Source organism: Oncorhynchus keta, chromosome 7, assembly GCF_023373465.1.
Source record: "Oncorhynchus keta strain PuntledgeMale-10-30-2019 chromosome 7, Oket_V2, whole genome shotgun sequence".
Lineage (NCBI taxonomy): Eukaryota > Metazoa > Chordata > Actinopteri > Salmoniformes > Salmonidae > Oncorhynchus > Oncorhynchus keta.
The window spans coordinates 17,953,598-17,977,307 of record NC_068427.1 but is presented as its reverse complement, the minus strand read 5'-3'; the positions used below and the strand labels follow the sequence as shown (position 1 = coordinate 17,977,307).

Here is a 23,710-nt window from a genome sequence, read left to right as displayed (position 1 = left end):
ATGAAAAACAATCTCATTTAGAAAGCTAAAATCACATTTCATCTTCTCACAAATAGTTTCATATTTAATCATATAACTTCCACAACATTTAAATGTACATCTGATAACTGGGACGTATACATTTGTAGAGATACCGTTATTTGGTTATACTGTCCTTAATGATATCACAAAACAACAACTGATTGACATGATTATTGTTTAGAGCCCCACCAACCATTTCCCACATTATTTATATTAGAAATATTGTTTCAATGTCCAACGTTTTGATGTTAAAGTTTTGGGCCTTTTTTGACTTCTTCATATTGCAGTGCAGAGAAAGAGAGTTTACAACCCCCCTTGGATCCTCACCCAGGAGGGAAATTTTGTTTGTTGGGATCTTAGACATAAATATTAATATAGCCTACAGGTAGAATGAAATACATTAGAGTAGACCACTTTTTCAGCTTCAAAATAACATATATATTTTCATAATAAGTGAGACATAAGGTAATACAGTAACACTCGATATACATGGCCGAGGCTCAATCAAGCTAGTCATCTTGACTAGTTTCTTATGTCATTCTCGTTGGCACCAACAGTTAAAAAGTGTTGATAGGGGATAGAATGCGATTGGACCATCAGATAACATACTGTATACTACATACTTAATGAGTATATACTACATACTATTACTTCATTTTAGCATATTGTAAAGAAATGGTATCATTTCAGTTGAGTGGACAAGCGCTTCACCTGTCTGCCGGAAGTTGATGCTGTTGCTATGCAACTTCTTGCTAGCTTGTTAGCATAACAACGACTAACTAGCATAACTAGCATAACTTACGACTTCACTAACAATGTCCACTGAGAACAAAAAATAACTATACCACTTAGCTATGCTGGTAGTTAGTTAGTTATGCTTTATATTACAGGCAAGTTCGATGTATTAGTAGCCAACCAACTTCAGGTAGATAGCTAACATACTGGTACATGCAAGCAACTGTGTGGTTCATAAGGCTAGCATAGCTAACACATTGCCAACATAACGTAACTTGTTTGAAAATTCATTACTCTACAAAAAAGATTGCAGTTTTGAAACTGCAGTAAAAGTGCAGTCAACTGTGGCATTTTGGATTCAGTAATTGCAGAATAACTATAGTGTACTGCAGTTATCTTGCACTCTAACTGCAGTCACACTGCAAAATTACTGCAGTAAAGAACCTGTGTTAATTTGGATGCAATATTTGCAGCATACTACAGTTATACTACACTTGACTGCAATCTTTTTTTTGTAAGGGTACTTTTTCACATTGCTCAACACTTCTTAACATTTGTCATAATTAGTTAAAGCATTGGATTTGTAACCTCTCTTCAGCTGCATATTTTCTGGCATTTTCTTCAAATCTGAACATTTTTTGAAGCCACGCCCATTTTCAGAAGAATTGCCTTATGGGCCCGAAAAGCATGGAAATTGTGTCCACTGCTTATGTGCTTCATAGTTTGTCGTATGTAGTATGACATCTGGGAACTTTTGGCATACTAACTATATCTATACTATGACCAATAATCAAACTACATGCTGAATTTATGTCTGAAATAGTAGGGTTAGTGCTGTTAGTATGAGTATTTGAACACAGCTATATTGTATTGTGTTAAAGGTTCTGAACAGTCATTCTGAAAGTACTTTTTCTCTCATGGCTAACTACCAGGACGTTTGAAAAGACAGGCTGAGTGGGCAGGGAGCTTATAGTCATGAGCTCGCCTTCACTGGCAGCTCTTTCAAACGCCTATGTCAATCAACTTGGATGCAGTGGGCAGCGTTGGAGTAAAAGTATCTCAAGCAAATTTGGTGACACACAGTGCAACTCAAACAACATTGAAATTGCATCAGTGATACATCATTTTTTTCCTACATCTCCTGTTTGGCATCAAATCAAATCAAATTTTATTTGTCACATACACATGGTTAGCAGATGTTAATGCGAGTGTAGCGAAATGCTTGTGCTTCTAGTTCCGACAATGCAGTGATAACCAACAAGTAATCTAACTAACAATTCCAAAACTACTGTCTTATACACAGTTTAAGGGGATAAAGAATATGTACATAATGATATATGAATAAGTGATGGTACAGGGCAGCATACAGTAGATGGTATCGAGTACAGTATATACATATGAGATGAGTATGTAGACAAAGTAAACAAAGTGGCATAGTTAAAGTGGCTAGTGATACATGTATTACATAAGGATGCAGTCGATGATATAGAGTACAGTATATACGTATGCATATGAGATGAATAATGTAGGGTAAGTAACATTATATAAGGTAGCATTGTTTAAAGTGGCTAGTGATATATTTACATCATTTCCCATCAATTCCCATTATTAAAGTGGCTGGAGTTGGGTCAGTGTCAATGCCAGTGTGTTGGCAGCAGCCACTCAATGTTAGTGGTGGCTGTTTAACAGTCTGATGGCCTTGAGATAGAAGCTGTTTTTCAGTCTCTCGGTCCCAGCTTTGATGCACCTGTACTGACCTCGCCTTCTGGATGATAGCGGGGTGAACAGGCAGTGGCTCGGGTGGTTGATGTCCTTGATGATCTTTATGGCCTTCCTGTAACATCGGGTGGTGTAGGTGTACTGGAGGGCAGGTAGTTTGCCCCCGGTGATGCGTTGTGCAGACCTCACTACCCTCTGGAGAGCCTTACGGTTGAGGAGCAGTTGCCGTACCAGGCGGTGATACAGCCCGCCAGGATGCTCTCGATTGTGCATCTGTAGAAGTTTGTGAGTGCTTTTGATGACAAGCCGAATTTCTTCAGCCTCCTGAGGTTGAAGAGGCGCTGCTGCGCCTTCTTCACGACGCTGTCAGTGTGAGTGGACCAATTCAGTTTGTCTGTGATGTGTATGCCGAGGAACTTAACTTACTACCCTCTCCACTACTGTTCCATCGATGTGGATAGGGGGATGTTCCCTCTGCTGTTTCCTGAAGTCCACAATCATCTCCTTAGTTTTGTTGACGTTGAGTGTGAGGTTATTTTCCTGACACCACACTCCGAGGGCCCTCACCTCCTCCCTGTAGGCCGTCTCGTCGTTGTTGGTAATCAAGCCTACTACTGTTGTGTCGTCCGCAAACTTGATGATTGAGTTGGAGGCGTGCGTGGCCACGCAGTCGTGGGTGAACAGGGAGTACAGGAGAGGGCTCAGAACGCACCCTTGTGGGGCCCCGTGTTGAGGATCAGCGGGGACTAGTCTCTCAAAGCACTTCATGATGACGGAAGTGAGTTACGGGGCGGTAGTCGTTTAGCTCACTTACCTTAGCTTTCTTGGGAACAGGAACAATGGTGGCCCTCTTGAAGAGGAGATGTTGTTGCATCCTTCACTCCCTCCTCTCTCTACATTTTCCTCCCTGGCTACCCTCACCCCACCACCTGGGGGCGGCCCGCCCGTCAGGAAGTCCAGTGCCCAGTTGCACAGGGCGGGGTCGAGACCCAGGGTCTCGAGCTTGATGACGAGCTTGGAGGGTACTATGGTGTTGAATGCCGAGCTGTAGTCGATGAACAGCATTCTCACATAGGTATTCCTCTTGTCCAGGTGGGTTAGGGCAGTGTGCAGTGTGGTTGAGATTGCGTCGTCTGTGGACCTATTTGGGCGGTAAGCAAATTGGAGTGGGTCTAGGGTGTCAGGTAGGGTGGAGGTGATACGGTCCTTGACTAGTCTCTCAAAGCACTTCATGATGACGGAAGTGAGTGCTACGGGGCAGGTCCAGGCAGTCGTTTAGCTCACTTACCTTAGCTTTCTTGGGAACAGGAACAATGGTGGCCCTCTTGAAGCATGTGGGAACAGCAGACTGGTATAGGGATTCATTGAATATGTCCGTAAACACACCGGCCAGCTGGTCTGCGCATGCTCTGAGGGTGCGGCTGGGGATGCCGTCTGGGCCTGCAGCCTTGCGACTCTTGAAGTGGCTGGCCAGTCATAAGGTGGTTAACTGATAAGACGTTTAAATGTCTTACTCACCTCGGCTGCAGTGAAGGAGAGACCGCATGTTTTCGTTGCAGGCCGTGTCAGTGGCACTGTATTGTCCTCAAAGCGGGCAAAAAGTTATTTAGTCTGCCTGGGAGCAAGACATCCTGGTCCGTGACTGGGCTGGGTTTCTTCTTGTAGTCCGTGATTGACTGTAGACCCTGCCACATGCCTCTTGTGTCTGAGCCGTTGAATTAAGATTCTACTTTGTCTCTGTACTGACGCTTAGCTTGTTTAATAGCCTTGCGGAGGGAATAGCTGCATTGTTTATATTCGGTCATGTTACCAGACACCTTGCCCTGATTAAAAGCAGTGGTTCGCGCTTTCAGTTTCACACGAATGCTGCCATCAATCCACGGTTTCTGGTTAGGGAATGTTTTATCGTTGCTATGGGAACGACATCTTCAACGCACGTTCTAATGAACTCGCACACCGAATCAGCGTATTCGTCAATATTTTTATCTGACGCAATACGAAACATGTCCCAGTCCACGTGATGGAAGCAGTCTTGGAGTGTGGAGTCAGCTTGGTCGGACCAGCGTTGGACAGACCTCAGCGTGGGAGCCTCTTGTTTAAGTTTCTGTCTGTAGGCAGGGATCAACAAAATGGAGTCGTGGTCAGCTTTTCCGAAAGGGGGGCGGGGCAGGGCCTTATATGCGTCGTGGAAGTTAGAGTAACAATGATCCAAGGTCTTACCACCCCTGGTTGCGCAATCGATATGCTGATAAAATTTAGGGAGTCTTGTTTTCAGATTAGCTTTGTTAAAATCCCCAGCTACAATGAATGCAGCCTCCGGATAAATGGTTTCCAGTTGGCAAAGAGTTAAATAAAGTTCGTTCAGAGCCATCGATGTGTCTGCTTCGGGGGGGATATATACGGCTGTGATTATAATCTAAGAGAATTCTCTTGGTAGATAATGCGGTCTACATTTGATTGTGAGGAATTCTAAATCAGGTGAACAGAAGGATTTGAGTTCCTGTATGTTTCTTTCATCACACCATGTCTCGTTAGTCATGAGGCATACGCCCCCGCCACTCTTCTTACCAGAAAGATGTTTGTTTCTGTCGGCGCGATGCGTGGAGAAACCCGTTGGCTGCACCGCCCCGGATAGCGTCTTCCCAGTGAGCCATGTTTCCGTGAAGCAGAGGACGTCACAGTCTCTGATGTCCCTCTGGAATGCTACCCTTGCTCGGATTTCATCAACCTTGTTGTCAAGAGACTGGACATTGGCAAGAAGAATGCTAGGTAGTGGTGCGCGATGTGTCCGTGTCCTGAGTCTGACCAGAAGACCGCTACGTTTCCCTCTTTTACGAAGTCGTTTTTTTGGGGGTCGCTGCATGCGATCCATTCCGTTGACCTGTTTGTAAGGCAGAACTCAGGATCCGCGTCGCGGAAAACATATTCTTGGTCGTACTGATGGTGAGTTGACGCTGATCTCTTGTTATGCGGTTCAAAGCAGCACTGACGGATGTGTTGACTAACTGCATATGAGTTTTTAACGACCCTTCCCCCCTTTTGTTCCATGCTGTCTGAAGACACAGCTAGCCAGTAACTAGCTTGCACCAGACATAGATGAAAGGGGAAACACATATGTATCTTTGCCATAGATGAATAGGGTCAACTTTTAATTATATTTGCTGACACCTTGCAGTCAAATTTTGGCAGCAGTAGAGTAGCTATCTAGCTATATAAACCACGCCCCACTGCAAACACACCTTCGCCGATATTGGTTAAAAGGCAGTACTTTTAATTAGGTAAAGGAATATCATGTTACCATTGGTGTATTAAAACGAGAGTTAAGGTGATGTCACCTTGTCCCCTTAATAATGAATCCAAGTGTTTGACATGGGGAGGGGACCAGTAACTTTATGATCAAACTTTATCAATGTAGAAGGAACAGTCATTTTTCATACTTTGATCTGGTTTCCTTCAAGCATCATCCAATTTCGGGAAAAACATGATTTTGACTCTTTATGACATTTAAACAAAGTACATTTGAATAAAAACATATTCACTCAGGAGCTGACTTGGTGAACTCCAGAGGACTGAAAAAGGATGCAACAAGCTTGTCTTCGTCAAATTCAGTCATGGGTGGTAACTCTACAATTCATTTAAAGGAAGGAACTCTGGGAAGGCTCTACACAAAACAGTGTGTTAGTCGGGCCCTTTCCGGCAATCAAATTACCTAGTGGCCGCGAGTGGAATGGTATTCATATTTTTCATATTTTCAGAATTAATAAACATGTATTTTTTAAACGATGAAACCTGGTGTTTCTATGTAAAAACAGTTTTGTTCGATTTCAGTCATCTGTGATATATTGGGCTGCAAACTCAATTTGAATACATTTCAATTCTATATCTGACACGGTACAGGTGTCTTCTTTTTTTGTAAGCTCATTAGCGACAGTAGTGTGTTATTACAGTTTTTATTTGACCTTTATTTAACTAGGAAAGTCAGTTAAGAACCATCTCTTATTTACAATGATGGCCTAACAAAACGCAAAAGGTCTCCTGTGGGGATGGTGGCTTTAAAAATGAATTGAATAAAAATAGAAGACAAAACACACATCACGACACGAGAGACAACACAACACCACATAAAGAGAGCCCTAAGACGACAACATAAACATGGCAGCAGCTTATGACAACACAACATGGTAGCAACACAACATGACAACAACGAAAAAGTGTTAGTAGAGAGCCCAGCAGTGCATTAGGCTAGCCTCACCCTCTCTCAGCGCTCTGCTGCATCGATCCGCTGCACGTGAGTAGATTGGCTAATGACAGGTCCCGTTGTATATACGTAGTACTACGGAGCGGACACTGATACTGTCTGTTAACGTATTTTGGTTTCTCTTATCTGGTACAGTTGGTCATGCTACTGTTACAGACCTTTACCTCTCCTATCACTTACCCTACACACATGCACATACACACATATGGTGAATGGACTGCACTGTCTGTGACGACTCACTGACACACTGAAAGTTGGCTTATTTAGGTAACCTTTGTAATACATTGGAGTAATTACATATGTAGGAACGCGATTGATGTAGCTTGACTATAAACCACTTGGTAACTGCAGAATTTGTGACATTGACAACATATACACAAACCCCTATTCATTCTCTCTCTCTCTCTCTCTCTCTCTCTCTCTCTCTCTCTCTCTCTCTCTCTCTCTCTCTCTCTCTCTCTCTCTCTCTCTCTCTCTCTCTCTCTCTCTCTCTCTCTCTCTCTCTCTCTCTCTCTCTCTCTCTCTCTCTGTATCTCTCTCTCTGTATCTCTCTCTCTCTCTGTATCTCTCTCTCTCTCTCCTACAGGAGGAGGAGGATGAGGAAGGTTCCACAGAGGAGCAGGAAGAGGAGGAGGAGGAGGAGGACTGGGAGAAGGCATTATCAGTGGAGAGGTTCGGGGACATCATCACTGAGTCCGTGTTCAGCAGCGGAGACAAAATGGGCCGCAACTACAACGAAAAGGATTTTGAGTGTAAGCCCTTTCACCAATCTGTAGACTTCTATACTGGTATGCTTTTGTAGAACACAGGGGAAAAGTTCCCAGGGTGTCTGCTTTTAACAGTTTTTGCTAACATGAATCAGTGTTGGGGTTCCTTAAGCTTGCCGGTATAATGCTTTTGGAAACAGCTTGATATCGGCAAGTCCTCATCCTAGTAAAGTTGTCAGTTGGGCTACTGTCATCGCCACTATAAATGGTAAGCAAATGAAACAATATTTGGATATTGTGTAGCTTATCCCCTAAAAGTACCCTTGTTAACTTGCCATATTGTAGTGATCTGTTAATAGCTATCTAGCCAATTTGACATGTTCTATCAATCAATGTAGCCTATATCATGCCTGTCAGCAGCAATCGTAATTGAACACTCTTGTTACTTAACTGCGCTAGTTGGAGAAGAAAAGTACAGTTGGAGAAGGGAAGTACAGTTGGAGAAGGGAAGTACAGTTGGGGAAGAAAAGTACAGTTGGAGAAGGGAAGTACAGTTGGAGAAGGGAAGTACAGTTGGAGAAGGGAAGTACAGTTGGAGAAGGGAAGTACAGTTGGAGAAGGGAAGTACAGTTGGAGAAGAAAAGTACAGTTGGAGAAGGGAAGTACAGTTGGAGAAGGGAAGTACAGTTGGAGAAGGGAAGTACAGTTGGAGAAGGGAAGTACAGTTGGAGAAGAAAAGTACAGTTGGAGAAGGGAAGTACAGTTGGAGAAGAAAAGTACAGTTGGAGAAGAAAAGTACAGTTGGAGAAGGGAAGTACAGTTGGAGAAGAAAAGTACAGTTGGAGAAGAAAAGTACAGTTGGAGAAGAAAAGTACAGTTGGAGAAGGGAAGTACAGTTGGAGAAGAAAAGTACAGTTGGAGAAGGGAAGTACAGTTGGAGAAGGGAAGTACAGTTGGAGAAGAAAAGTACAGTTGGAGAAGGGAAGTACAGTTGGAGAAGGGAAGTACAGTTGGAGAAGGGAAGTACAGTTGGAGAAGAAAAGTACATTTGGTCGACTTAACACTAAATGTTCAGCCAACTGTACAACGTTTCTACCTGTAGCTTGCAAAGTAAACATCAACCAACAGCACCAGGGCAAACACGCCCTAGGTGCCTACACCGACACATAAGCATGCAGTTACTTGCTGCTTAACTGATGATGGAGCTAAATGTGAGCAATTGTTTTGCATGGAATAATCTGAAATCTGTAGGTCTGACTTTTGCTCTTCATGAGGTAATGACATTACAACCAAATAGTTAACATTTATTTAACAAACGGCACGCAGTTGTCAATGGTTTTAGCGGAGCTCTGGGTCTGCTTGCCCCAAAGCAGGAAAATTGAACACTCTACACCATATAGTGAAGTTGTATTGAAAACAACCTGTAAGATGTTATAAAGGGTCTGTAAATGCTCATAACACTTCTTACAAACACAATGCACTATGCCGGCATGCTTTGCCATTATTCTCACTTAAACTCCTACGTTCCCTTTCGCAGATCATCGGCACACCTTTCACCACACTCACCACCCCCTGTCCACCCACCTGCCCCCGCCCCAGCGCCTACGCAAGCGGGTGCTCAGCATGGACAGCGACCGCCGGCGCAAGAAGAAACGAAAGAAAAAAAAGACCTCCATGCCGCCCTCGGAGGTCACGCCCACCATCCATGAGGTAGATGAGGAGGAGGAGGCGGAGTCTGAGACAGAGGGGCGGGACCAAGAGGCCACGCCCACTGAGCAGCCTGACAACCAACCACAGGTAATTTAACAAAGAAAGTTGGGATAATGTCTGACGGTCAATGAGAATGCCTGCACAGCAAATACCCCAGTGTTGATTTAACACTGGATAATTTGCTGTGTATTATTGTTATGTGTCCTTTATTCTTTATACAGTGCGCTACAATGTTTTGAGTGTTGCAAGTAGAAGTCTAGTATATTAATCTGTTATATATATTCATTCAGTATATTAATTTCAAAGCCGATCCAGAGAAAAATGTCTGTCACGCTCAACATGTGATGTGTGGAGTTGGCTGGGAATTTTGGTCTACTGTGTAATATGAGACCTTTAATAAAAAGCGGGCAGTAGCTGACACAGGAAAGATGAAGATCTGCCAAGTACTAGTCTAACAGGTGCCCTAGAGAGAGAGGGAGAGCTAGGAGTCCTATGTTCGACACCTTGTTCGCCTGACTGGGACAGGACAGCACCTGACTTGAACTGACACTCACGGTTCAGGCACTTAAACTCAATCAACTGGCCTTTAGATTGAACCTTCAGATGAAGCTGTTAGGGATTCCTTGTACTAGGACCACTGTAACCAACTACGTCTCCTCTCAGTTTAGCTTGGGGAGTGAGGAGGATTTGGATCCGGCTCTCCCTTTCACTTCCTTCCACATGGAGAGCGAACAACATCTGCCGCCAGAGAAGGCCACATTGGCAAAGGCAGAGGAGGTGGTGGTGGAGGAGGAGGAGGAGGAGGAGGAGGAGGAGGAGGGGGAACAGCAACAGGAGGTTCGGGATCAACCGGAGGATGAGGAAGGTGATGAAGAGTCCAACAACAGGTGGGTCCAGTAGCTAGCAAGACAATAGACAGTATATTGGCTGTGGTGTGAAACAATTAGTATTTTCAAATCAGGCATTTGTATTGTTCACTACGATATCCAGTAACCATCTAACACTTCATATTTTGTTAACACACCTCGCCGTAAGGCACGAGGTGAAACTAGGATGTTACGAGCTAGATTATATGCATAATAAATGATACATTAAGAAAACGCAAACCTGAAGTGCACTAAAATAGTACAGTGCCTACAATATTTGTTTTGTGTGACAGAGGTCCGTACTTAACATTTTAAGATCTTTAAAATCTCATCAAACGATGCAAATACCAGCTCGTCCTACTATGCTATTCATTTTGTACACTTCAAACAGTCAATGCTCATTATGCCCGATGACAGTAGATTTCTGTTTTTAAGTGAACATGTAAAAACATCAAAGCATTTCTAGTGCCTTGCAAAAGTATTCAGTCCCCTTGGATTTTTTCAATCAATCAATCAACATATTTTTAAAGCCCCTTTTAAATCAGCGGATGTCACAAAGTGCTATACAGAAATCCAGCCTAAAACTCCAAACAGCAAGCAATGCAGATATAGAACCACTGTGGCTCGGGAAAACTCTCTAGAAAGGCAGGAACCATGCTTTGGGTGGTGGCCAGACCTCTTCTGGCTGTGCCGGGGGGAGGTACATGGCCATTAAGGCCAGATTGTTCTTCAAGATGTTCAAAAGTTCATAGATTACCAGCAGAGTCAAATAATAATCACAGTGGTTATAGACGGTGCAACAGGTCAGTACATCAGAACTAAAAATAGGAGTGCCAAGCACAGGAAGTAGCTCTTTCAGTAGTTTAGTTGGAATAGAGTCCAGTATGCAGCTTGAGGGTTTAGAGGCCATGACTATTTTCATTAATGTGTCATGAGATACAGGGTTAAAAAACGTGAGTGTCTCCATTGATCCTAGGTCATGGCACTTCTGTGCTGACTCAGGACAACTGAACTTTGGAGAAACACACAGATTCAAAGAGGAGTCCGCAATTAGCTTTCTAATGATCATGAAGTTTCTAATGATAATGAAGTTAATTGAAGAAGTTCATGAATCCATCACTACTGAAGTAAAAGCCATCCTCTCTTGTTGAATAATGCTTTTTAGTTAGCTTTGCGACAGTATCAAAAATACATTTTGGATTGTTCTTATTCTCCTCAATTAGGTTGAAAAAATAGGATGATCGAGCAGCAGTGAGGGCTCGTCAATATTGCACGGTTCTGTCTGTCCAAGCTAGTTGGAATACTTCCAATTTGGTGGAGTGCCATTTTCGTTCCAATTTTCTGAAAGATTGCTTCAGGGTCAGGTATTTTCTGTATACCAGGGAGCAAATTTCTTGTGACAAATGTTTTTTTGTTTTTAGGGGTGCGACTGCATCTAGAGTATTACGCAAAGTTAAATTTAGATCCTCAGTTAAGTGGTTAACCTAGTTTTTGTACCCCGAAAACCTTTGGGTAGGTGTAGGGAGTCTGGAATGGCATCTAGGAATCTTTCGATGATCCTTGGTTGGGGTCTGAGCAGATTATTTGTTACGATTGCAAACGTAATAAGATGGTGATCCGATAGTCCAGGACTAAGAGGAAAAAGTCAGCCAGTCCACAGGACAAATCTAGATCCAGGGTCCGGAGACGTTGGACAAAACCCACGGAGTTGATGATGGCCCCGAAAGCCTTTTGGAGTGGGTCTGTGGACTTTTCAATGTGAATATTCAAGTCAGCAGAATATTATCTGCCATGACTACACAAGGTCCAATAGGATTCCAGGGAACTCAGTGAGGAACGTTGTATATGGCCCAGGAGGCCTGTAAACAGTAGCTATAAAAAGTGATTGAGTAGGCTGCATAGATTTCATGACTAGATTCTCAAAAGATGAAAACATAGACTTTTTATTTTTTTGAAATGTTTAGATTTTTGTTTTGCTGTTGTAAATGTTTACAACACCTCCGACTTTGCAGGATGCACGGGGGATATGGTCACTAGTGTAACCAGGAGGAGAGGCCTCATTTAACACAGTAAATTCATCAGGCTTGAGACATGTTTCAGTCAGACCAATCACATCAATATTAGTTAATTGACTATGACTGCCTTGGAAGTGAGGGATCTAACATTATGTAGCCAAAATTGTGAGATGTGATGGCGAACATCACCATGTTTAGTTTTGCTCAACCTAGTTTGAGGCACAGACACAGTCTCAATGGGGATAGCTAAGCTGACATCACTGACTGTGCTAGTGGCAGACTACCTAAGCTGGCAGGCTGGTTAACAGCCTGGCCTGCACCCTATTTCATTGGGGAGCGAGATGAGTTAGAGCACTGTCTATGTTGATAGATAAGATGAGAGCACCCCTCCAATAAGGATGGAGTCCGTCACTCCTCAACAGGTCCTGTTTGTGGTGAGTCCCAGAAAGAGGGCCAATTATCTACAAGTTCTATCTTTTGGGATGGGCAGAAAACAGTTTTCAGCCAGCGATTGAGTTGTGAGACTGCTGTAGAGCTCATCACCACCCTAACTGGGAGGGGGCCAGAGACAGTTACTCGATGCGGACACATCTTTCTAGCTGATTTACACGCTGAAGCTATTTTGAGCTTGGTTACTTCTGACTGTTTCATCCTAACATTGTTGGTGCCGAGGTGGAGAGCAATATCGCTATATTCTAGCCTTAGCCAGCACCATCTTCAGATTAGCCTTTACATTGGTAGCACTGCACCCTGATAAACAGTGTATGGCTGGATATTGCCAATGACTAGGGTTTTCAATTTGTCTGAGCAAATGTGGGAGGCTTCGGCGGCTCAGACCCAGTAATGCGTGGAGGAGAGACCTGAGAAGGTGCGGCCTCTGACTCCGACTTGTTGCTTAATGGGGGGAACCAAATTAAAATTTGTTGGCTGAATGAGCGACACAGGTTGAGCACGCCAACACCATTGCTTTGCAGAAGCCTTAAGAAACTTGTTAGGCTGCAGGGACTGTGCAAGGGGATGTCTACTACTATCTGTACTTACTGGTGGCACAAAAACTGTTTCATCCTTTCCTACACTTAAATTGCCCTTGCCTAACGATTGCATCTGAAGCTGTGCTTGCAACACGTCTATTCTCACCATAAGGCAATAGTTACTGTGTATATTATGAGTACAGCGACTGCAAATGGATGGCATAGTGCTGATGTTAATGTTACTACTTAGCTTATTCAGCTGGTGGAGGTCCTGTCGAAGTGAAATGAAAAAAGTTGAGCGAGGAAGAAATGAAGACGTTGCTCAGTGTATTAAAAGTATAAACTGCAAAGTTTGGCAGATAGCCAAGTAGTAACAAGCAGCACAGCAGCACAGATACAAGTCCGGAAGTTTAGGGCGGAGCTAGCTGGCCGCAGAGCTTCACATTTTATTGTGTTACAAAGTGGGATTAAAATGGATTCAATTGTCATTTTTGTCAACAATATACACACCATATTGTGTGTAGATTGAGGGAAAAACAATTGAATACATTTTAGAATAAGGCTGTAATTTAACAATGTGGGAAAAGTCAAGGGGTCTGAATACCTTCCGGAGGCACTGTAAGGTCCCTCAGTCAAGCATTTCATTTCAAGCACAGATTCAACTACAAAGACCAGGGAGCTTTTCAAATGCCTCATATAAAAGGGAAGTGATTGGTTGATGGCTAACAATAACTTATCCGACATGAATATCTTTAATCTTCATGGTTTAGTTAATAATTATGCTGTGCATTATGTATTAAACCATCAAGGCACCTCAAAGATATTGTCATCCTTCTGAACTGAGCTGCATGAGAGGAATTTAACTGCTCAGGGATGTTACATTGGTGATTGTAGGGCAGCTACAGAGTTCAATGGCTGTGATGGGAGAGAACTGAGGATGGATCAACCGCATTGTAGTGACTCCACAATTATGACTTAAATGAAGTGAAACAAAGAACACAAATATACAAATGGAATAAATGTTTTGTCCTATATTCAAAGCCATATGTTTGGGGCAAATCCAACACACCACTGAGACACTGCCTCCTTATTTTCAAGCATGGTGTTGGCTGCATCACGATATGGGTATGCTTGTCATCAGCAAATACTGGGGAGTTTATCAGGATGGGGCTCAGCACAGACAAAATCCTAGAGCAAAACCTGCTTTAAACCAGACACTGGGAGATTAATTTACCTTTCAGAAGGACAATAACCAACAACACAAGGACAAATATACACCGGAGTTGCTTACCAAGAAGACAGTGAATAAGAACCAAGAAGACAGAGGCCAAGTTACAGTTTTGACTTAAATCTGCTTGACAACCTATGGCAAGACTTGAAAATCGCTGTATAAGCCATCTTGAAAGAACTTGACTAATTTGGAATAGCATAATATGCAAATATTGCACAATCCAGGTGTGCAAAGCTCTTTGAGAGTTACACAAGAAGACTCACAGAAGACTTGCTGCCAAAGGTGTTTCTAATATGTATGGACCCAGGGAATTGAATTATTATGCAACTAATACATTTTATTACATTTAAAAATATATATATATTTGTATTGTATTTTTTGCTTTTTTCTTCCATTTTGACATTACAGAGTATTTTCTGTAAATTGTTGATAAAAAAAATAATTTAATACCACTTTGCAACACAAGAAACTGTGAAAAAATCCAAGGGGTCTGAATACTTTTGCAAGACACACACTGTATGTGTCTCAAATGGCCAAAGTGTGCCTGTCACAATCATGTCTCGGGGGGCATGTACCCTAGATATGATCTGTACTGTATGAGGAAACGCATCTGGCTCATTAAGACATACAGCTATGAGAATATGAATGATTTGGTAATGGTTTGAATAATGTATGGAAGCATCCTGGGAGGTGGAACTGTGTGGAGCCCAGGGACATATTCATTAGGGCACAACGTAGCAAACCATTTTGCAACAGAAAAGAAACATGAGCATTTTTTATTGTAAATTTGTTTTTCTTCCGTTTGGAGCCTAATGAACGCAAACCAGGTATTGTCTCTCCCCTCTGCAGGGCGGTTAATCTCACTGATTTATTATTATTGCTGCAGTGAACAAGAAACGTAGTAACAATTTCATGTACTGTTATGCCATCGTTGCCTGAGTGAAAGCAGCCAACGACTCATCCTGTGAGGAAGCCAGTGTTGTGGTGAAGATATTGTGCTGCTGTGCTGTGTTCTGGCGCCCTCTGTTGCACGATGGACCACACTACATCCAACAATCTGACCGCTCCCAGATGATTCATACTGTGTGTGTGTGCCAGTCAAGATGTTTGTTAGTATAGGCTGAGCTCATGTTAATTTTTGAAGAAGAAAAAGTAGAAAGTAGATACTCGAGTTCTAATACTTTGGGATAAAAAGCACCACTATGTAATGGTTTATGGCTGTTTGTCCTTCATGATAGTTGATGCAATGGATTACAGATATTTATTTACCTGACATACTTCTAAAGCAAATGTTGGAGGAATCTTTTCGATGGTTTTCACACATACTCAAGTGAACCCCACTGTCCTCCCTTCCCCAGGTGCCCCCCCTCTGTGGACCCCTCTAGTGTGACCACCTGTGGCTGGTTCAGGAGGAGTCCCCTCCACCCTGCACCGAGGACCAGTTATGACCTGCGGGAGCGCATCTGCATCGGTAGTATGACGACCATGGAAACAGCCGTGTACCAGAAAGTGCCCACTGACGACGCTGAGGCTGAGATGCTGGCTAGCGCTGATCTGGACGACATGAAAAGTAAGACACACACACACATACTAAAACAGAGAGAATGGACCAGTCCCCAAATCAACCACTCTAGCCAACCATTGGGCTGGAGAGCTGACCCCCAGCAGTACTAATCAGACACACCTGATTCTACTAATCAGCTGCTTCTCGGTGCCTTGATTGGCTGAATCAGGTGTATTTATGTAGGGCTGGAGCAAAAGCCTATGCGTGGGAATATTTTGGAATATATTTCCAAAATTAAAATAACTTGGGAGCCAGTGGGGGAACCCTGCCATAGAGCATGTACCTGAAGGGGAAAAGTGTAGACAAAAATGCAATTGTAGGGCATTATTGATGTAAAAATATATTACACATCTGTCTAATAATATAATCTGTGTGTTATAATATTTAAGGTATGTTGTTTATATACAGTACTAGTCAAAAGTTTGGACACACCTACTCATTCAAGGGTTTTTCTTTATTTTGTACTATTTTCTACATTGTAGAATAATAGTGAAGACACCAAAACTATGAAATAACACATGTGGAATCATGTAGTAACCAAAAAAAGTGTTAAACAAATCAAAATATATTTTAGATGTTCGATTCTTCAAAGTAGCCACGAGCCAAGAGTGTGCAAAGCTGTCATCAAGGCAAAGGGTGGCTACTTTGAATAATCTCAAATATAAAATGTATACACTTTCTTGGTTACGACATAATTCCATATGTGTTATTTAATAGTTTTGATGTCTTCACTATTATTCTACAACGTAAAAAATCGTAAAAATAAAGAAAAACCCTTGCATGAGTAGGTGTGTCCACATTTTTGACAGGTACTGTATATATAGGGTTAGCGACTCTCTTTATTTTTATGACAAATAAATGGGTAGCACTCCCTGGCCCATTCCACGATCCCTGGGCAATAATTAACAGAGGAGATCAGTTGCTGATTCTCCTTGACAGCAACCCTGCCCCAGGCCCTTCCTGCTATGACCAACCCAGCAAGGGAAGCCTTGACCAGATGCTCAGACCAGATGGAAATGGAACAAGAAACAGGGCACCCACTATGAAACAGACAGGCTATCAGATGTAGGCGATAGGACAGTAAGATGTCAGGCTATAGTACATATATCGTATAGCTCATATCCGTTCCACCTCCTCCCCGTCACTTTCCACTCCGACGAGTCCATATTGTCATTCAGTCACAGCACACAGCAGTATATTTGTGGTTTACAATGATAGTTTGATGTGGTACAGGGTTACGGTTTGGCGTTTGATGATTGTTAACTGGCATTATGTAGGGAAAGCCCTAGCATAGTTTTTTAACAAGCATAACTTTAAAACGTCCAGGGGTAAAACATAGAGGATGTACTGTAGCACTGCATTTGAATCTAGTACTATAGCTTTCATGATAACCATTTGAAATGTTCACAGAGATTTGGCCTATCTTGCCCATGGCACTGTGAGTTCCATTGCCCCACAGAGAGTGTACTTGTTCATTCACTGAGAGTAACATGGCTGATGTGGGTTACCAGTGACCCTGCTTGGTAATGCTAGAGCATAGTTGTGATATGGATTACTAGTGACTATGCTTGACAATGTTATAGAGCAGGAATGTCTTGAAGATTCAACTGGTGCTTATGTTCAGAATGCCTCTAAGCAAGTGAAACACATGCTCACGCACGCACGCGCGCACACACTGTAAACACGTTTGAGGAAAGGTCAGTGTTCAGCTCAGGTACCCGTTGTGGGCGAAGAGTGGCAGACTATTAGAAATAATCACAGTTTCCATGGAGACCTGTGCTGGAGACAGGCTATTGCTCCAAAGCAGAGTGCCATGCTGTGTAACAGCAGTATGCCTACTGTTTGTCTGTATGTGACTGTGTGTCTGTGTTGCGGAATTATGATTTTCTCAGATTTGTGGATGTTTTCTGAGAGAAGAAGAGAGCCATCACGTCAATGCTTTCCTCTTGATCCTCTGATTCAGCCTTGACTCTGCTCTTGCTGCCTGCCCTCACCCCACCAGCATGCCCCTCCCCAGCCAAGTGTCCATCCCAGGATCAATGGACAGCCAGCGTCACGGAAACGGTTGAATTGGCCCAATAGGTTAGAGGGAGGTCTGAAAAAAAGCGGATCAGTTTGTGTCTGTATTTCCTTTTGGAATGACAGCTCGAGCCCCCTGTTATTCTTGCTGTGGGACCAGCACGGGGGGCCTTCAGAACTTTACACTTCTGCCTGCTCAAGCCTGCGCTGCCTGAGGCTGTACCACTAACTCTACTACCGACACCACTTACACCTCCGTCTGCGCCGATGGGAGGATAGCAGCAGTGTGACATTTCTCTTCCGCTTTTGAGGTGGATTGGGGCTAATTAGGAGGACGCTGAGAAGATAAACATCTGTTTTTAGTCTTTTTTAGTCTTTTTCTCCCACACTTTTTTCCTCATTTCCATTGTTCGTACTCCATAGGGTATCCTCACTTGGTAGAGTGGATTTCCAGCGACAACAGCTAGTGCAGAATAGGACCTATAGAATCAACTCTGGGGCAGCCAGCCAGAAAACGCCTGCCAAAAAAACAGGTCAAAAACCTCCACCTGAGCTCATAGTAGTCTGCAGAGTGAACATAGTGTTTTGGTAACCAGCAACCACTATTCCAGCTTTGCTTTTATTCCTGTTTCTGACGAATAACACAGAAGACGCCCAGGCTCGGCTGACAGCTAACACCAACCCCTCGGCGAGAGACAGCAGGCGAGAGAGATCACCAGAACCCTGGATGAGCAGGGCGCCCACCTGGAGCAGGGTGGGGAGGAGGCACCACAGACACCGGCGCCGACCCAGGAGATGACAGACCCCGGGGGGCAAGAGAACAAGGGACCACCAGCCCCCTCTTCAGAGGAGGTGATTGGAGACAAACACACCTATTCAGAAGGGACCAACACCAAGGCAACCACCAACATTCACAGATCAGGGACATTGGACACCTCACCCCAGTGTCCCCCTGTGCTCCTCCAGCATAGCGAGGGAGCAGAGGTTGTGCGACCGCACCTCTAAGTTCAACATGGTGGGCTTGGAGGACTTTGAGGAGTTTGTTTTTGATTTCGATGACTATGACCTGCTGGAGTCCATCCATGACCACACGGGGTCCCCTGAGAACCCAGACCCTTGGAGCACATCCGTAAGTACCAGGGCTCCCACCCCCCAAGGGAAGCAGTGTGTGGTCATTGAAGAATGGACAACACTTTACAACAAATTCCCAAGTTTTAAATTAACACTGAGAGTGTGGACCCGGGTAGACACTTTACAGTATTGTTTTAACACACTGCTTAGTGCTTGTTGCATTCATCCATTTTCAGTCTTATGGACTTCACCGAGTGAGATCCTAAGTGAGTATGTTATCGTAGACATTTAATTATTTAACCCATTACAGTGTATTTCATAAGTCGTGTTAAAAAGAAACTGCTGGGTTGCAGGCATTTTTAAAAAGAGCAAGGTTGGTTTGTTGATGCTGGGTTATTGAGATATGACCCAGCGGGTCAGATTAGAAGACTGGAGGCGTGGCTTAGTAGGGGTGTGACTTTCAGGAAGTTGTTTTTTGGCCACATGTGAGTGTAAATGTAATTCCTGTTCATCAGTTCTGTTGAATTGTTTTTACATGTTAAGGTCAAACACTGACACCTTTGTAGCTTTAATGAAGATTGCAGAAGTGTATGAGTTTGTTAAAAGTTAATGAATGAAATGAATGAAAACCCAACTGGTGGTTAAATTAACTCATGTTTGGGTAATCTGAACAACACAACATGTTGGGTTATTTCCCAAACCTGACAGATATATGTGTAATTCCTATTGAAAGCCAGCCAGCGTGGGCATAACCAATTTTTGGAACATTTTATCACCCGCAACCTAGATTCAGAATGTCTGCCAAGGTCAGGAAGATTGCAATATGAGACGACCTGAAGCATCTAAATTGGAACAACCATTTCAATAATGGGTGCGATAAGTCCAAGTAACATAATTGGATTAGTTTAGAAAATACTTATCATTTATATTTGAGAAGCATAAGTTTAATAAATCAATCAAAACATAGATATTGAAACTAACAGTTGTGAAACTCAACGTGCAAATAGAGCATCCTGGGAAATATGATAATGATGGGTGTGGCTTTGTTTCAACTGGTTATTTACACCAACACTGAGGTTATGTTAAACCAATAAGCATTAATTCAACACTTACAGAGTTAATTGTTATGTTTAGAGTGTTGGCACTTGGATTCAGGAGGTGTGATTATTATCACATTATTATCATCATTCTCATTTTAATACAGCAATGGTAACATTATATTCTCTTACCTAATTTAGGTTAGGATAACTGTGTAAGGGGACAACATACTGCAACATACAGGGCTTTCGGAAAATATTCAGACCCCTTGACTATTTCCCCATTTTGTTAGGTTACAGCCTTATTCTAAAATAGATTTTTTTTTAATTCCCTCATCTATCTAAAAACAATACTCCATAATGATAAAGCAAAAATATGTTTTTTGTTTGCTAATTTAAAAAAAAAACTGAAATATCACATTTACATAAGTATTCAGACCATTACTCAGTGCTTTGTTGAAGCACCTTTGGCAGCAATTACAGCCTCTGCTCTTCTTGGGTTTTACGCTACAACCTAGGCACACCTGTATTTGGGGCGTTTCTCCTATTCTTCTCTGCAGATCCTCTCATGCTCTGTCAGGTTGGATGGGAAGTGTTGCTCCACAGCTATTTTCAGGTCACTCCAGAGATGTTGGATCCAGTTCAAGTTTGGGCTTAAGCTGGGCCACTCAAGGACATTCAGACACTTGTCCCTAAGCCACTCCTGCTTTGTCTTGTGTGTTATGTGCTTGGGGTCATTGTCCTGTTGGAAGGTGAACCTTTGCCCCAGTCTGAGGTCCTGAGCGCTCTTGAGCAGATTTTCATCAAATATCTCTCTGTACTTTGCTCCGTTCAACTTTGCTTCGATCCTGACTGGTCTCCTAATCCCTGCTGCTGTTAAGCATCCCCACAGGATGATGCTGCCTCCACCAAGCTTCACCGTAGGGATGGTGCCAGGTGTCCTCCAGACGTGACGTTTGGCATTAAGGCCAAAGATTTCAATCTTGGTTTCAGCAGACCAGAGAATCTTCTTTCTGATGGACTGATTCCAAAGGCTGACCCAAAACATTTCCGGCAGAGAAGAGGTACTCGGAATGGACTTCTAGTCCATCTCAGGAGGCACACACACCACCCACTACTTCTGAGTATATTACTCGCTAATGTTCAGTCTTTGAATAATAAAGTTGACGAGCTCAGGGCGAGGATTTCCTTCCAGAGAGACATCAGGGATTGTAACATACTTTGTTTCACAGAAATATGTCTCTCTCGGGATTTATTGTCTGAGTCCATAGAGCCAGTTGGGTTCTCAGTTCATCACGCAGACAGGAATAAATATCTCTCCGGGAAAAAGAAGGGCGGGGGTGTATGTTTAATGATTAACTACTCAGGGTGCGATTGTGATAACATACAGGAACTCAAGTCCTTTTGTTCCCCCCGACCTAGAATACCTCACCATAAAATGCAGACCGTATTACCTCCCAAGAGAATTCTCTTTGGTTATAGTCACAGCCGTGTACATTCTCCCTCAAGCAGATACTGCAACCTTTTTGCTCAAACATGCACTGTCAACTGTGGAACCTTATAAAGACAGTTGTGTGCCTTTCCAAATCATGTCCAATCAATTGAATTTACTATAGGTGGACTCCAATCAAGTTGTAGAAGCATTTCAAGGATGATCAATGGAAACAGGATGCACCTGAGCTCAATTTCGAGTCTCATAGCAAAGGGTCTGAATACATATGTAAATACGTTTTTTCTGTTTTTTATTTGCAATAAATTTGCAAATAAATCTAAAAACCTGTTTTCGCTTTGTCATTATGGGGCATTGGGTGTAGATTGATGAGGAACATGTTTTATTAAATCCATTTTAGAATAAGGCTGTAATGTAACAAAATGTGGAAAAGGTCAAGGGGTCTGAATATTTTCCGAAAACACTGTACATAGGTTATGTTGCAGGTAATTACTCTCGTAGAGGCCTATGAAATGTGACTGGAAAATTTAATCATGAATTTGTTTTTTTTGTTTTGTATACTGTTTCCAAATAAGGATCATATTTGCCAATATTAGAATCTGTTTTATTCTTAGAAGCACATACATTACCTTGTTCTCATTCAATTATGCCTGAGATAAAGTATGACTATTGATACAGCTAGTTAGTATTTGATTGATTGTTTTTCCATTGACATACATTTCAGCTCACATTGTTTCCCATGGCTATAAATGGTTCCATTTGCTGAAATACATCAGTGTTCCCATTCACTCATCTACAGTACTTCAGAGCAACGGTACATTTTTCCATACTAACGAATGGAGAATGTGAGTCTAAAGTGGAGGAGTAGCACTCAACTCTTTTGGTGGAAAGCCCTGACATTGGTAATTGATGAGTGAGAATTCAGAGTTGTTTTTATTGATTGTATGGAGCAATAAATACAAGCTCATTTCTGCCAATGCTTGGTTGGCCTGGGTGAATTGGAACCCTCTCTATCCCTCCCTGTCCCCTGCTAAACTATTGATCATGTGGCCCCTGTTCGGTCCTGGGCCCCTCCTTTACTGGAGCAGAAAGAAATCCCACAGACAAACTATACTGTTGTTTCTATGACTGGCACTGGATTTGGACACTTCTGCAGTAGTGCTGTGAGGGTTACCTCGGTGCTGGTCGCAATGACAGTGTGGGCACTGGTGTCCAATGACGACCAGAATGGACCCAAAGAGCTCATCAGAGAGTGAAAGAGGGAGAAAGGGGACAGGTGTTAAGAGAAGTGTCATCTGTTTTCTGGTTCATCATCTGGTTTCTTTGCTTGACTTTGGTGATGGTCTCTGCCCCTCTGTATAGATAATACATACTGAATATACATTACACCTTCTACTGGGTTCATATAGATGCCACAAGCGGGTTACCTAAGGGATATAACTAGCTACAGAGCATTCCCAGAGATGCAAAGGAGAAGGGACAAGGGTTACTAATGGGCCCATAGAAGAGTCACCTATTGATCATTCACAACCACGTCAAATTGCAAACCTCGCTAGTGACCGTAGCTACTGGAGGAAGCTCGTGGTCGACTGTGTTGCAGCTGAAAGATGATGATGTTGATTGATCAATATCTCTATTGTCCTAAAAGAGGGGCTACAGAGAGAGCAGTGGAATACAGAATGCAGAATGACATGAGTTCCACACTAAGAGCCATTAGAGGATTTATAGAGGGTGAAGCTGCACAGGGTGCTACAGAGGACATTGGAGAGACAGACACTGGTCGCTTACTATGGCAAATAATTGGGGTTACCGAGGGCATACACTATGTTCACTACTGTGTTAATCTGTATCAAATCTTTTCCATCCAGACTGGTAATTGTAGAATCGAAAACAAAGGGGGCAGAGAGGGAGAAAAGTGGGGTTGTCGAGGGCATACTCATTGGCACAAATAGGGCACAGAAGGGGCACAGAGGGAGAGAAGTGGGGTTATGTAGGGCATAGGAGGGGGGCATAGAGTGGGTATTAGAGGGGCACAGAGTGCAGATAGCATCTACAGATGGGTCATTCAGAAGCTACTCAAGATCACAGGCAATACTTTGGGAAGTTATGATGATGATGGCTTGAATTCACATGTATATACAAAAGTTACATGCATATTGTAGCGACCTTAACCCAACATCTATAGACCTCATTAAGAGGTTCAGATCTTTTGACGCAATGACTAAGATGTTGGGTTGACAATTGTTGGACCCGGGTTCGAATTCCATGTTGAAAAGTGTTAACACCAACACAAGGGGTAATTTTACTCCAATAAGTGTTAATTCAACACTTACAGA

The 23,710-nt window shown here is 42.9% G+C and overlaps 1 protein-coding gene across 5 annotated transcripts in view; it reads left to right on the top strand.

The window, feature by feature from the left end:
* Positions 1–23,710, top strand: part of LOC118386109 (anion exchange protein 3-like) — a 101,325-nt gene that overhangs the window by 49,626 nt on the left and 27,989 nt on the right. For 4 of the 5 annotated variants that reach the window (XM_035773536.2, XM_035773538.2, XM_035773535.2 and 1 more), the window contains exons 3-6: positions 7,320–7,485; positions 8,978–9,237; positions 9,814–10,037; positions 15,592–15,803. In XM_035773536.2, coding sequence (XP_035629429.2) covers positions 7,320–7,485; positions 8,978–9,237; positions 9,814–10,037; positions 15,592–15,803 — 862 coding nt within the window. Of the gene's footprint in view, positions 1–7,319; positions 7,486–8,977; positions 9,238–9,813; positions 10,038–15,591; positions 15,804–23,710 lie in introns of those variants that run through there. The other variant, XM_035773537.2, reaches the window with a different exon arrangement.